General features: G+C 41.2%; 1 protein-coding gene across 1 annotated transcript in view; it reads left to right on the top strand.

The window, feature by feature from the left end:
- The window catches only part of LOC103155878 (thyrotropin-releasing hormone-degrading ectoenzyme), a 155,014-nt gene that overhangs the window by 135,765 nt on the left and 7,147 nt on the right, over window positions 1–12,102 (top strand). Inside the window, exons 14-17 of the mRNA XM_007577763.2 lie at window positions 2,444–2,591; window positions 2,679–2,782; window positions 3,211–3,318; window positions 10,430–10,597. Coding sequence (XP_007577825.1) covers window positions 2,444–2,591; window positions 2,679–2,782; window positions 3,211–3,318; window positions 10,430–10,597 — 528 coding nt within the window. The remainder of the gene's footprint in view (window positions 1–2,443; window positions 2,592–2,678; window positions 2,783–3,210; window positions 3,319–10,429; window positions 10,598–12,102) is intronic.

The raw sequence follows: 12,102 nt of genomic DNA, 5'->3' as shown, positions 1-12,102 counted from the left end.
AGCTCTGGGAAAGTACCACAACATGCGTTGTACATCGTAGAAATAACCAGTTTAACAGAAAGTATTTTAATTAGCTTTTCAAGCTCTAAGAGAGTACCAGTCTGTGCCTTGTATATTCTAGAAAGTAACCTGATAGCTCTGGGAAAGTATTCTGGAACTTCTGGAAAGTACCAAGGAACATGTCAGTTCTCAGATGAACCAGAACTTTCCTCATGTATTCAGGGAAAGCCTGTATAACTGATGGTGAAAGTGACATAAACAAGGTGAGGAAGCAGAATAACAGAACATGGGTCAGAAACACAGACCCAGACCGTGACGCTCGCCCTGATGCCTTCCCAGAGTTTGGTTGACGCCGTCGTCCTCATGTCTCCGGTTCAAACCAGTTCATGTAGTTTTGAAGCGTCAACATGTCCGTCTCTTATCTCACTTTCAGTTTGAGGAGAGTGTGAATGCTAATATGGACAGATAGATGATGGATGGAGTTTGATAAAAATGGAAAACGCTGAGGGGACGAGTACAGGAAAGAAAACAGATAAACGGTCGGCTGACGTTGCCATGGTTACCGCCACATCTTGCTCTCTCTCTCCTGGTTCTTTCATGTAAAATCTTGTCAGCGTTTTGGATCGTTTTGAACCAAAAGTCTCTGCAGACCGGATGGATTATGGAAATGCGTTGGAGCCCAGGTGCATGATGGGTCCTGGCGACGATACGAGGCAGATTATGGAAATGTGATGGGTTGGAATTGAGGGGTTTCTCTGCTGCTCGGAGACTTAGAGCGTCTTATCTCCGACAGATTAACTTTCGGTGGACGTCAGAGTGTCGGCGTGTCCCTGAACATTTCAGTCAAGTGTTTGTGTGGATCTGTTGAATGAAAACCTCTTCCCCTCTCTGAAGATGTCTGAACCTCGTGAGTATACGTTCCCTGCTCAACCACAGGCCCCCATCGATATTCATGAGGTTCAGGCTGAAGGTTGAAGCAGGAAGCAGGTACAAAACCAGCAGGAATGTTAACAAACGCACACAGAGAGCTCGTTGCTATGCGCCAGGTTGTGGATGTGGCTCGGCCTGCCTAATGGCTGCTGTGGCATTTAGAGGCCAACTTTCCCTCAACTTGTTTCTGTGTTGAGCTATTCTGAGGATCACTCCTGAGAGTTGAAATGAAGAGCGAGTCTGCACCATAGAATCTGACTTTACATTGATTTACTGACCCTGAATGCACCTCAGTGAGTCCCAAACATTCTCAGCAGCAGTTTAAAGAGTAGAGGAAGGTTATTAGAGAAAACCAGAGGTTTTAGACAAGATGATTGTTACGGCCTCCGTGTTGTGCAGCAGTAGGTGTTGTTTGGCTATGAATAACAAGAATAATATTGTTCAGTGCAATTATTAACAAAAGTGAACAACTTAGATCAAATTCCGGTCAGATTGGAGGGAACTGACCTGTTGCATCGTGACGTCACACCAAAAAGCTGCTAGCAGACGATGACTAGCATTGGGTTTAGCTGCTAAGTTGTCAATATGACGCCCTAAATCTTAAACGTACACCTGACGTATAAATAAAAAATGGACACAGAGCTTTGCCACGACAGCGAGAAAACAAGGTCAGGAAAAAGTTTTTGGAAAAAGAAAGAGAAGTAGTTCAGTTATGCTAACTTGACTTTGACGATCTTAACATGTAGATGTGCTGTGGAATTTGGTTCAGTTACAAAAATAAGGAAATCACCTAATCTACCTCTGCTGTGTTAGCTTAGCTAATAGCAGCTATGCTACCACAGAGACAGCTTGTTAATAATTGCAAAATCAACATAAAGCCTGAAAACAAAACTGTAACGGACTGAATGTTCTGCTCTTTGTGTTTGAAATGTTTGAGTGTTTTTTGCTGTTGAATCTTGCAACATATGATGGTGTTGTTTCCAGTCGCCATGGCAACGAGTCTGCCTGTGAGACACAGAGAGCGAGAAAAAAGTGGCTTTGAGTTATTCTTCCTGCATTATTTTTCCCTTTGCTGTGACACGCTGCACTAAACCAATAAAACCTTCATCTCCAGGGTCATTTTGTTAACGGTTCTGTTCTACTGCCGCTGTGGATGGCGAGTAAAAGAACGATCTGTTTGCCCTCCAGCGTTGTTTACATTGTTTCCGGATGTAAACAATAACATTCAGGCGTCTATAAGTTAAATTGGAGCCAAAGGTTTGGTAGTAATGGACACCAGGTTACACCAACTTGCTTTCTGTTGATTAGGTCAAATATGGACTTTTCAAAGTAAAACGTTCTACTTCCTGTTGTCCAGGGCTTCAGTGTCCTTAACGTTGACACCAGTGTTTTTAGATCTGAAGATGGTGGGAGGGAAACTCAGGTGTGTTCATGAAGGGTCCGTCTCTCTGGCTGAGCCTGTGGACCGGTGATGTTCTGGTCTCCGTCCTGACTCCCCCCCTCCCACACTCAGGGCGGGGTACCTCCCACAGGGCGTTCCCCTGCAGCTGATTGGCTACCTGCCGGAGGAGACGTCCTTCCTGCCGTGGCATGCCGCCAGCCGGGCGCTGTACCAGCTGGACAAACTGTTGGACCGCACAGACGACTACAGGCTGTTCAGCGTAAATAACCGATCCATCATGATCCATCTGAGCTCCACGATGGGCCGCTGGTGCTGACCCAGTGTGTGTGTCTGTGTGTGTGTCCAGGACTACGTGCTGAAGCAGGTGGCGTCCCGGTACCATCAGATGGGCTGGCCGACAAACGGACCGGGAACCGAGGGAAACATCCTGCAGGCGTCGTACCAGACTGAGTAAGAGGAGCGGTTCTGGTCAGCCGGTTCCGATCGCGAGTCACTCTGTTTAAAACTTTAAAGTGTTATTATAAGTGCTAAAACCTCTTCAATCAGGGTGTATGCATACTTATGACCCTGTGTGGGTCAGAGTAAATCCTGAGTAAATTAATTTATATGTTAGTTATAATTATTCCATCTTGAAAACAAAACGGCTCAAACAAATCCTGACTGGAGTAGAGCCGCTTCATTTTCTCTGCAGAAGAAGAAATATCTGACAGATATTTGGAAATTCTCCAGATTTTTTCTCTCAGCTTTTTCCCCGAGTCGATTAAATAAGAAACTCGTCTCTGCGCCTCATTAGCAGGGAAAGTGATGGCCACTCCGGTGGAGTCCAGATTAAATCCTCCGTCTCTGTTATTGGTTGAATGTCTTCCTGTTTCCTGCAGGGAGCTTCAGCGGGAGCTCATCATGCTGGCCTGCAGCTTTGGGAACAAGCAGTGTCACCGCCAGGCCGTCGCCTACATCTCCGACTGGATCTCCAGCAACAAGAACAGGTGCAGCACACACTTTTCTGAGGTGTACCTGAATGCAACGCGGCTACATTAAACCTTAAACTTTAGTCCAGGTGTGTCCAACTCGAGGCCCGGGTCACATGAATAAAACCTTTAAAGGTTTACCTGCTTAAATAATATTGCATCAGCCAGATCAAAGCGGTTTTTATCTGTAAACTTTCTTCAGTCTCTCCAGTTTTTTGTGATTTCACGATTATGGAAAATCAGCAGATCCACACACTTTTTTGCAATAATAATTAATTTTGATTTTTCTGTAAATTTCCCAACAAAACAGTCAAAAGCTTTGGGTTTATGTGATGCTGACTCCCACCTACAGGGGGCAGTATTTGATTCTACTACACTGCTTCCTCAGCTTTACCTGAGTCTAGTAATAGTCGAACAAAAACTCCCATTTACCGTCATACATAAGTGTAAATATTGAAAGATGTTTTGCAAATATTTCTAAATTAGCTCCACAAATCAGCGATTTAGATTGTAAAAAAATCACAAAATATTATTTAATTTTAAGAAGTACTTATTAGATGCACAAACAGCCATTTATTAATGTTTTAACAGTTTGATGTGTTTTATCAATACATTCTGGCACAACCGGCCCTTTAAGAACATTCATGGTCCTGATTTATCCCAAAATGAGTTTGACATTCCTGCAAGTCAATAAGATCTGAAAACCCAACAAACCTCCGTCAGCCATCTCTGATCATCGATTTGGTCACATGATCCCGTCTTTCTTCTCTGGCGTTTCCATCAAAGTTTATTTGTGTCTCGTCCGTGTTCGCTCCCTCCGGGTTCCTAACGAGATCTGTGAAATTAAATTTCAAACGGCAAATTAAATAGAAACAGATGCTTGAGTTCTGTGGAGGACAGCGGGGAGCTGATGATGAGAGGCTTCCTTAAATAATACAACCCAGAAGAAAACGGTCTGACTTCATTAGGCAACGTTTAGGAATGAATATTTATCATCTGGGTTGTTTTACATGTCAGGATTGCATCTAAAATAATGAAGCCAGTTGTGATAAAACCCAATAATAAACACTTAAAATTTAAATAAACAGCTGTTTCGCAGCAATAGAAGTACTAAATACTGCCACCTGCAGGTGGGAGTTGGCATCACTTAATCCTAATATTTTTGACCATTTTTGTGGAAAACTTGCAATAAACTCACAATGATGCATTAGCGAGGATCTGGATAGACTTGATTAACATATCTATAACTGCTTTGACTTGATTTATAAAATATGTCATTAATATATAACATTATTTTACATATTTATAAAACTTTCTCTTTAGTAAACAGTTTCCCAACTGGAACCTTTGCATTTGTGCGTTTCTGCTACGCCCGTTAAATCTGATGCACAATCATCAACATTTGTTTTTAAATTAAAACGATCTGATTGGACGCTTGAAAAGTTTGTTCACGTTGTGCTAAAGAGAGTTAGCCTAAAATAGCATCTCAGTTATAAAGATGTAGCACCGATCTGATGGTTGAACAACAGATAAGAACAATAAATATCTGTGTTGTTGAAATCTATTCAATAATTCAGTATGAAGTTTGGGGTTTTTAATTGAAATTGTTGATTATTTTGATGGTAGTTTTCTATTACAATTACATACGCTGAAATTATCCAAATTCCACCAATAAATGAAGCTTTTTCTTTTAAAATTTGTCATTTTGGAAATATTTTATCCCTGTTGGTGGAAAAGTGATGAATAATTCCACATTCATTCAGGATTAATTTTTCCAAAGGCTGAATTTTAATCCCATCTGCAGTCTTTCTGTCTGTGAGTATTTTTAAATCCCAAACATTCTTTTATTATCAGAATCCAATAATTAAAGCCTTGACAGAGAAGAGCTAATCTGACCCCAGCCTGCTCCAATCAGGACTAAATATTGGCTCTTATTTTGCTCAGAGGAGTCGCACCTGAATATAAAACCACAAAGACCAGAACAGGGAGAGAGTAATTACTGCAGCGAGCAGTATATGGAATATTAATCAAACCACAGTGCGGATTCATTGTAAATTAAATGGCTGTAAGAAGATCTTTGTTGAAGTTATCTTGGTGACAAATGGATGGATTAAACTTGTAACGGGGTTATAGGCACCAATAAACTGCTTCACCTCAATTAACCTCCTTTTCTCCACTATTTTATGAATTATACCCAGCATTTCTAAAGAAAATGAGTCTGGCTTTAAATGTATGCCTTTTAATGCAGAAAGGTTTAGCTGCTGTTTAATCTGTGGCCTTGTTTCACAGCCGTGCCTGTAGGGGGCGACAGCGCGCTGGTTTATCTGTCCAACTGCTCTTCCTAAAGCACATTGAAAATGAAAGAAGTTGAGAAAAGTGCTGGAGTTTCTTTGTGTTCATCAATCTGAGTTTTGCATTTGCTTCACATTTTAGATTATTTAGTTATTTTCTTCCTCTTTGTCACATAAAGTCTCAGTAAAACAGATTAATTTTTGCGTTTCCAATGTATCAGAACCTGAAAAAAGGTCCTGGGGTTGTGAATATTTTTACAAAGCTCAATAATAGTTAAAAAATTAGACCGCTGAGGTCTGCAACAGAGCATAATTATTGGCTTAGACCCCTCTTCACAGCAGAAGCAGCATGTCTAATCAGGTTACAGGAAATGGAGGAACACCCACTGAACACGGAGATTAAATTATCTCCTATAGTTGTGTGGAAGCATCAACACACGTTTCACTGTCAGTCAGTCAAGCCTGTGAGAGTTGGATTTACTGACAGCACTAATTCCTGATCATTTCATTGTTCTGACGTTAATCGGCTCTGGTTAATTGTCGTTTATCTCCAGTAGTTTTTCACATAAACAGTAACTGGATCCAACTGGTAACCAAACTACCAGTGATACCCAGGGAACAACTGGAGCTGGATCCAAACTGGATCAAGAACAGACCAATGATACCAGACAGCAACAGAATGACTGAGAAAGAAAACAGTCAGTGTTTGGAAGGGCCTAGTCAAAGCCCGCATGATGTGGTTGGACATTCAAAGATGAGTGTCTGCAAAACCCAACGAAATAAAGCAACTCTGGAAAAAATGTTTCCAATTTCCTCCACGGCGACGGGAGAGATTACGGCCGACTGTTATGTTTATGAAGTCATAATATCACGAGAATAAATTTGTAATTTAAGGACTTTATTATTAGTTTCATTTTCTTAGCCCTTTTACTTCGTCATAAACCCAATGAATCAGACGGAAAGCGGCTTTTTGCTCCTGAAGGAGGTTTAAAACTTCATGTCTGAGTCTGTCTGCTTTAACAAGTCTCTCCTGACGTATCTCAACCTTTAACCTTTAACTAGGCCACTGTTTTTCTGCCCGATCAGTTAAATGTTTCATCAGCAGTTCTGGGGAACGCCAGAGTGACACTTACACTGCAGAATCCCACAGACAGAGCGACGGACGGAGCGAGCAGATGGTGCAGAGGCATGTTTACTGTCAGAGTGGGAGTTTGATGCAGAGGAAGGACGAGATATTTCAGGAAAAATAGCTTCAGGACCCGAAACATCCTCTGCAGACTGCAGCACACACACCGACTCAGAGAGAGGAAGCTAATGGCATCAGAGCCATCTGGAGGGAGACGCGGCGCGCTTAGAACAAGAAAATGTCACGTTATCTCTCTGAAGTTTTATCAGAGACGGACATTTAGGAACAGGTTAAAACCGAAGGAGGCGGAGCTTAGCGTTGGCAGCTGCTGTCATGGAGGAACACTTTCTGCCTCCGTCAGCAGGAATGTGTTTGTGTTGCTCTTAAGTGGAGCATCTCTAAAAAGATTTCCCAGGTCGGTAAATAATGCAATTGTCCCTGGATCACTCACTAACACACACACACACACACACACACACACACACACACACTGGTTTGTCTTTCTGCCTGCATTAGGAGTGTGTATTGACTTACATTCATTCTACACTTCAAAAAAGCCAGGACTAAGCGAATTTTCTCCTTCGTACTGGACATAATTTCCACTGTAGAAGACGTAATTTGTTAAAAACTTTATGAAACATTTTATCCTGTTTGACGTTTTACAAACAAACAAGGAAGTTAATCCAGTTTTTGTTGTTTATTGATCTTTTTGAAATTACAGCAGCTGCAGTGCGCCACAGCAAAGGAAAAATAAGACTGAAAAAAGGGCAAAGAACAACTAAAATCGACTCGTACCTTGTTTTTCTCGCTGTCTGTGGGTGTGTTCACACTGCAGCCTGAAGTGACTCTATTCCGATTTTTTGGCAATTCCTATTTTTTTGCCGGGGCCGTTCACACTGCCAGTAAATACGACCTGTATGCGTTCTGCAGTGTGAACGGGCAAACGACCTGAAAGTGTCCCACATGCGCAGTAGAGGGCGCAATAGCGTCAGCGTTCTAAGTGTTCTGCCAACTGCCATAAAAAGAAGAAGCGCTCAGTGTTTGCGGAAGTAAACATGGAGGCTAACGGTGGAGCTTAGCTTACATATTTGAAGTTGTTGTCCGACCGGAGCAGCATATTAACAACTTAATCCTCATATAATCCGTCATGGTTGTTTTTCCTGCTTGCGCGTATCAGGACACAGAATACTGAGATTTGTTGAGTATCAGTGACGTTCAGTTCGGATGAATGCGGCCTGGACGTTAGGTCGCATTTGACTCGGATACGTATCGGATATGGGTCACATTCGAAAAAGAATCCGACCTGTGCTGTTCACGCTGCCATGAAAAGATCGGATACAGGTCGCATTACGTCAAAAAAATCGGAATTGGGTCACTTCAGGCTGCAGTGTAAACGCATCTTGTTAGCTTTACTCCCAGTGGACACCCGTTACCATGGCAACCCAATGACAACAGCTTACATTTAAGTTAGCAAGAAGGGAAGCAGAAATCATTGACCAAGATGGCCACTGAACACCTCCCACACTGCAAAGAAACACAAAGAAACTGTAATTTTGGTGTACTGTAGTTTTTAGTGCAAATATCTTAGTACATTTAAAAAAAGACAAAAACTAACTCACACGTAACTTTTCAGCAACATACAGGAGCTTTTTAAAAATAAATAATTCCTCAACATTAACGAGAAAGTATTATTTCCACTGGCAGATAAATTCAAATGTAATATATGGAAATTGTTTTGTCACAAGTGAAATTTGCACCATTCTTCAACTACAGTCAGGGGCCACATAAACGTATTCCAAGTGCCACAAATGGCCCTTGAGCCGCACTTTGGACCCCCCTGTTCTAAACAGTAATCTTAAAACATGAGGTCCTGTACTTTGGTCCCCAAATTACCAACCCGTCTTAAGGAGGTTGGTCATTATACCAGAAAAGGTCCTAAATCAGTAACATAACCAACAACACACACACAGACACACACACACACACACACTGTTCAGCAGTTTACTGTGATTTTGAAGTCAAAAGAGCTCACTTAGTTTTGCTCTCTGACCATTTAGGTCAGTTTCACAGTGTGAAAGAAATGAATATAATTTCATTTTACTGAGGATCCAGTGTGTGTGTGTGTGGGGGTGTGTGTGTGTGTGTTTATACCTGTTTATGTAACCAAATCAGGACCTTTTCTGGTGTAATGACCAACCAAACGGGGACGAAAACCACATACTAACGCAGCAGACCCCCTTTTAAAGGTTAAGTTTAGAGATATGCTGTGAATTACGTTTTTGTTAAAAGGGGGACTATTATGCAAAATTCACATTTTGCTGTTTTATTCTTCCATTTGGGTCTCAACTGTTTCCTAAAACAGACTAAGCTCTTTAAAAAAATCATCCAACCATTTTCTGGCAATAATTTAATGCTTTTTGGTGTCTGGAAAACAAACCATTTCAAAAACCTCCTTATTGTTAAGCCACAAATCAGCAGAAACTGTGCCATTACCTAGCAACCCCAACCAAGCCCAGCCTGTTACCTAGCAACCCCAGCAGCGTTTCAGAACATTTGGTCAGCTGGTTCAATGGCTGCTGGAAAAGACAAGTGTTTACCATCCAGAGTCCACTTGCTGCATTCTTAATGGCTGTGCAGAAGGCTCCACTTCTGCTTTTCAAAGATGTACAGATGTATAATTGCATATCGGTTTGCAGCCATTTTCCCGTGCGAGTGTAAATGTTGAGTTGTGGATATGCTGTGATAAGCAGCATCTGAATGGCTCATTCTGAAAGGAGCTGCTGTCAGTCAACACATCCGCTTTACTTCCCAATTCACTTCATTGAAGTGTTTACTGGGAATAATAAAACTGCCAAAAACCACAGATGGGAAGCAAGTTGAACATGAATATAATGAGGCTGCAGATTTGCCAGTCCTGATTTTGATTACTCTCATATTGACATGCAGTTTTTCTTTTTGTGTTAAAGAGAAAAATCTATTTTGAAACGATTCCAGATTTTTAAAAATCACACATTTCCACCAGTCAGTTTGGCACAGATTTTAATGAGCATAAAAGTGAAATTATGTGAATTTTATGAATTTTGACAGATGTGTTGAGTGTCTTACACTTTATAAATATCAAATTTTACGAAGTTGTTTTGGTGCAAATATCTTACTATAATTGAAATAAGACTGAACTAACTTAGAAGTGACTTTCCACAAATACATAGGAGGTTGTTCCTATGATATTCCTTAGTATCAATATCTACTAGTTGAACTGGCAAATTATTTCCCTTATAGCAAGACATTTTTATAATGTTATAATAAAATAATATGCCAGTGGAACTGGCACTTTTTTATTGATAAGGAATTGTTTACTTCAACTCTTATATCTTGGTGAAAAGTTACTTTTAAGTTAGTTTTGTCTTATTCAAAGTCAACTAGTATAATTGCACAAGAAACTAGATAAAAATGCTGTTTTTTGCAGTGTAAGGTGTGTTTTTCATGTCCAGCTGAAGGTTTTTCAAAGCAACTTCCTGCCGAGAGAGAAATTAGCACCCAGAAAGTGTTGGGGTTAATCCAGAGGAAGCGTCTTATCGGGGCTTTTGGATTCATTACGTTTCCTGCTCTCGTCCTGCTCTTCCCTCACCAGTTAAATCCAGCCCTTATCAACACGCTTTACATTTCCCATGTCTGAACTCTCCTCTTTTTTTTATTTTCTTCCCATCTACAGGATTCCTCCCAACATCCGGGACATCGTTTACTGCACCGGGGTCAGCCTGATGGACGAGGACGTGTGGGAGTTTATCTGGATGAAGTTTCACTCCACCAGCGCCGTCTCAGAGAAGAAGATCTTGCTGGAGGCGCTGACCTGCTCCGACAACACCTTCCTCCTCAACAGGTGCTACGTCACTTCACCTGGAACAGGAAGGGGTTAAAGCCTGATCAGTGCGATCGATCAGAGATCGCTCTTCATTCTGGGATTGCACAAAAAGTTTCTAGCTTCATCCTAGAAAATTTCTGAGATTAATCTCAAGATTTCAGTTTTTCTTGGCAAATTTTTGACTTTGGACATGAGGGATGTCCTTGTTTGTCCTAAAACAAATTCTGAGATTATTCTCCACATTTGTGAGGTTTTCTGCTAAATTTTGATGTTTAAGTTTTTCTCATGCAAATTTTTCACTTTTGCAGCTCAGAAGTTTCTGATTTTTATTGGCAGAAAAATTACTCCTTTTTTTAGTCTATCTGCTCTAATACTGCATCATAACAGGAATGTGTTACTCTAATCTGACTTCTTTTTTCAGTAACGAGTAAATCTCTAAGCGCTACTACATCAATCCAGTAATCAGATTACAGTTGCTTACATACTTACTAAGCTTCAGAGGTCAAATATTTTCATTTAAATGAGGTGAAAGGTCAGGCTCTACAGAAGATTGTTCCTGTGATATTCTGACTAAAGATGGTGCAAAGTGGATGAACGTTGGTGAAAATGTGAACTTAAAGCAGAGGAAAGCAGCTTTGGCTGCGTCTGTGGGAACATCAGAGTGTTTATCAGCCGTTAGCAGCAGCTATTGTGTTCAGAAATATGTGGAAGATGGATGTTACACACTCGGAGCCGGGTTGTTGCATTAATGTGTGTGTGTGTGCAGGTAAACCTTATCCAATCAGCAATACACACACACTCACACACGCAGGAGTCGACACGCGAATCCGTGAAGCTCCCTGATTGGTCACAGAGGAAATGGTTTCAGCACAGAGGGATTGTGGGAAAGGAGAAGGAATTGATTTCAGGGTTTAATGAAACGGCAGCAGAAACCAAACCAACAGGAAAACAGAGAAATGGGAAAAAGGAAAGCGAAAGAAAACTCTGAACTTTTTTCCTCCCACATCTAAAACAAAAATCAAAAAAAAAAAAGCTTCTTCTTGTGTTTGTGAAATATTTCTGTCAGTCAGCTGCAGCCTGGAGTAATCTGATTACTGTAGCTCAGGTGTGTCCTTTCAGGAAGTGATTTTTGGTTGACAGGAACAGCGAGTGGAGGGACTCCCAACAACACGGCGAGAAAATATCAATTTTCATCAAACCACCTGACCTTTTCCTGCCTCAGCTCCACGTTTGTGTGGCTGAAGGTCACAGAGTTTCTGCCAAAGTGACCAAAGTCTTTATTTCCTGCAGCATAGGAGGCGTGCTCTTCTTTTTGGGAAATGAAATCGGGGGGAGGTCATGGCTCAGTGCAGATGGAAAACTGTTCTGAATCAGAGAAATTCTCACAGATCAAAATGCTTTTCAGAAACAGACTCTGAACTGGTTGTTATGTTGTGGAAGAAGATCATCAGCTAACCGTTGATTCTTCATCAACTAACTGTTGATTCTTCATCAACTAACTGTTGATTCTTCATCAACTAACT

The sequence above is a fragment of the Poecilia formosa genome, unplaced genomic scaffold (genome assembly GCF_000485575.1).
Source record: "Poecilia formosa unplaced genomic scaffold, Poecilia_formosa-5.1.2 Scaffold453, whole genome shotgun sequence".
In the NCBI taxonomy this organism is placed as follows: Eukaryota; Metazoa; Chordata; class Actinopteri; order Cyprinodontiformes; family Poeciliidae; genus Poecilia; species Poecilia formosa.
The sequence above is the reverse complement of the archived record's forward strand: the minus strand, read 5'-3'. Positions and strand labels throughout refer to the sequence as shown.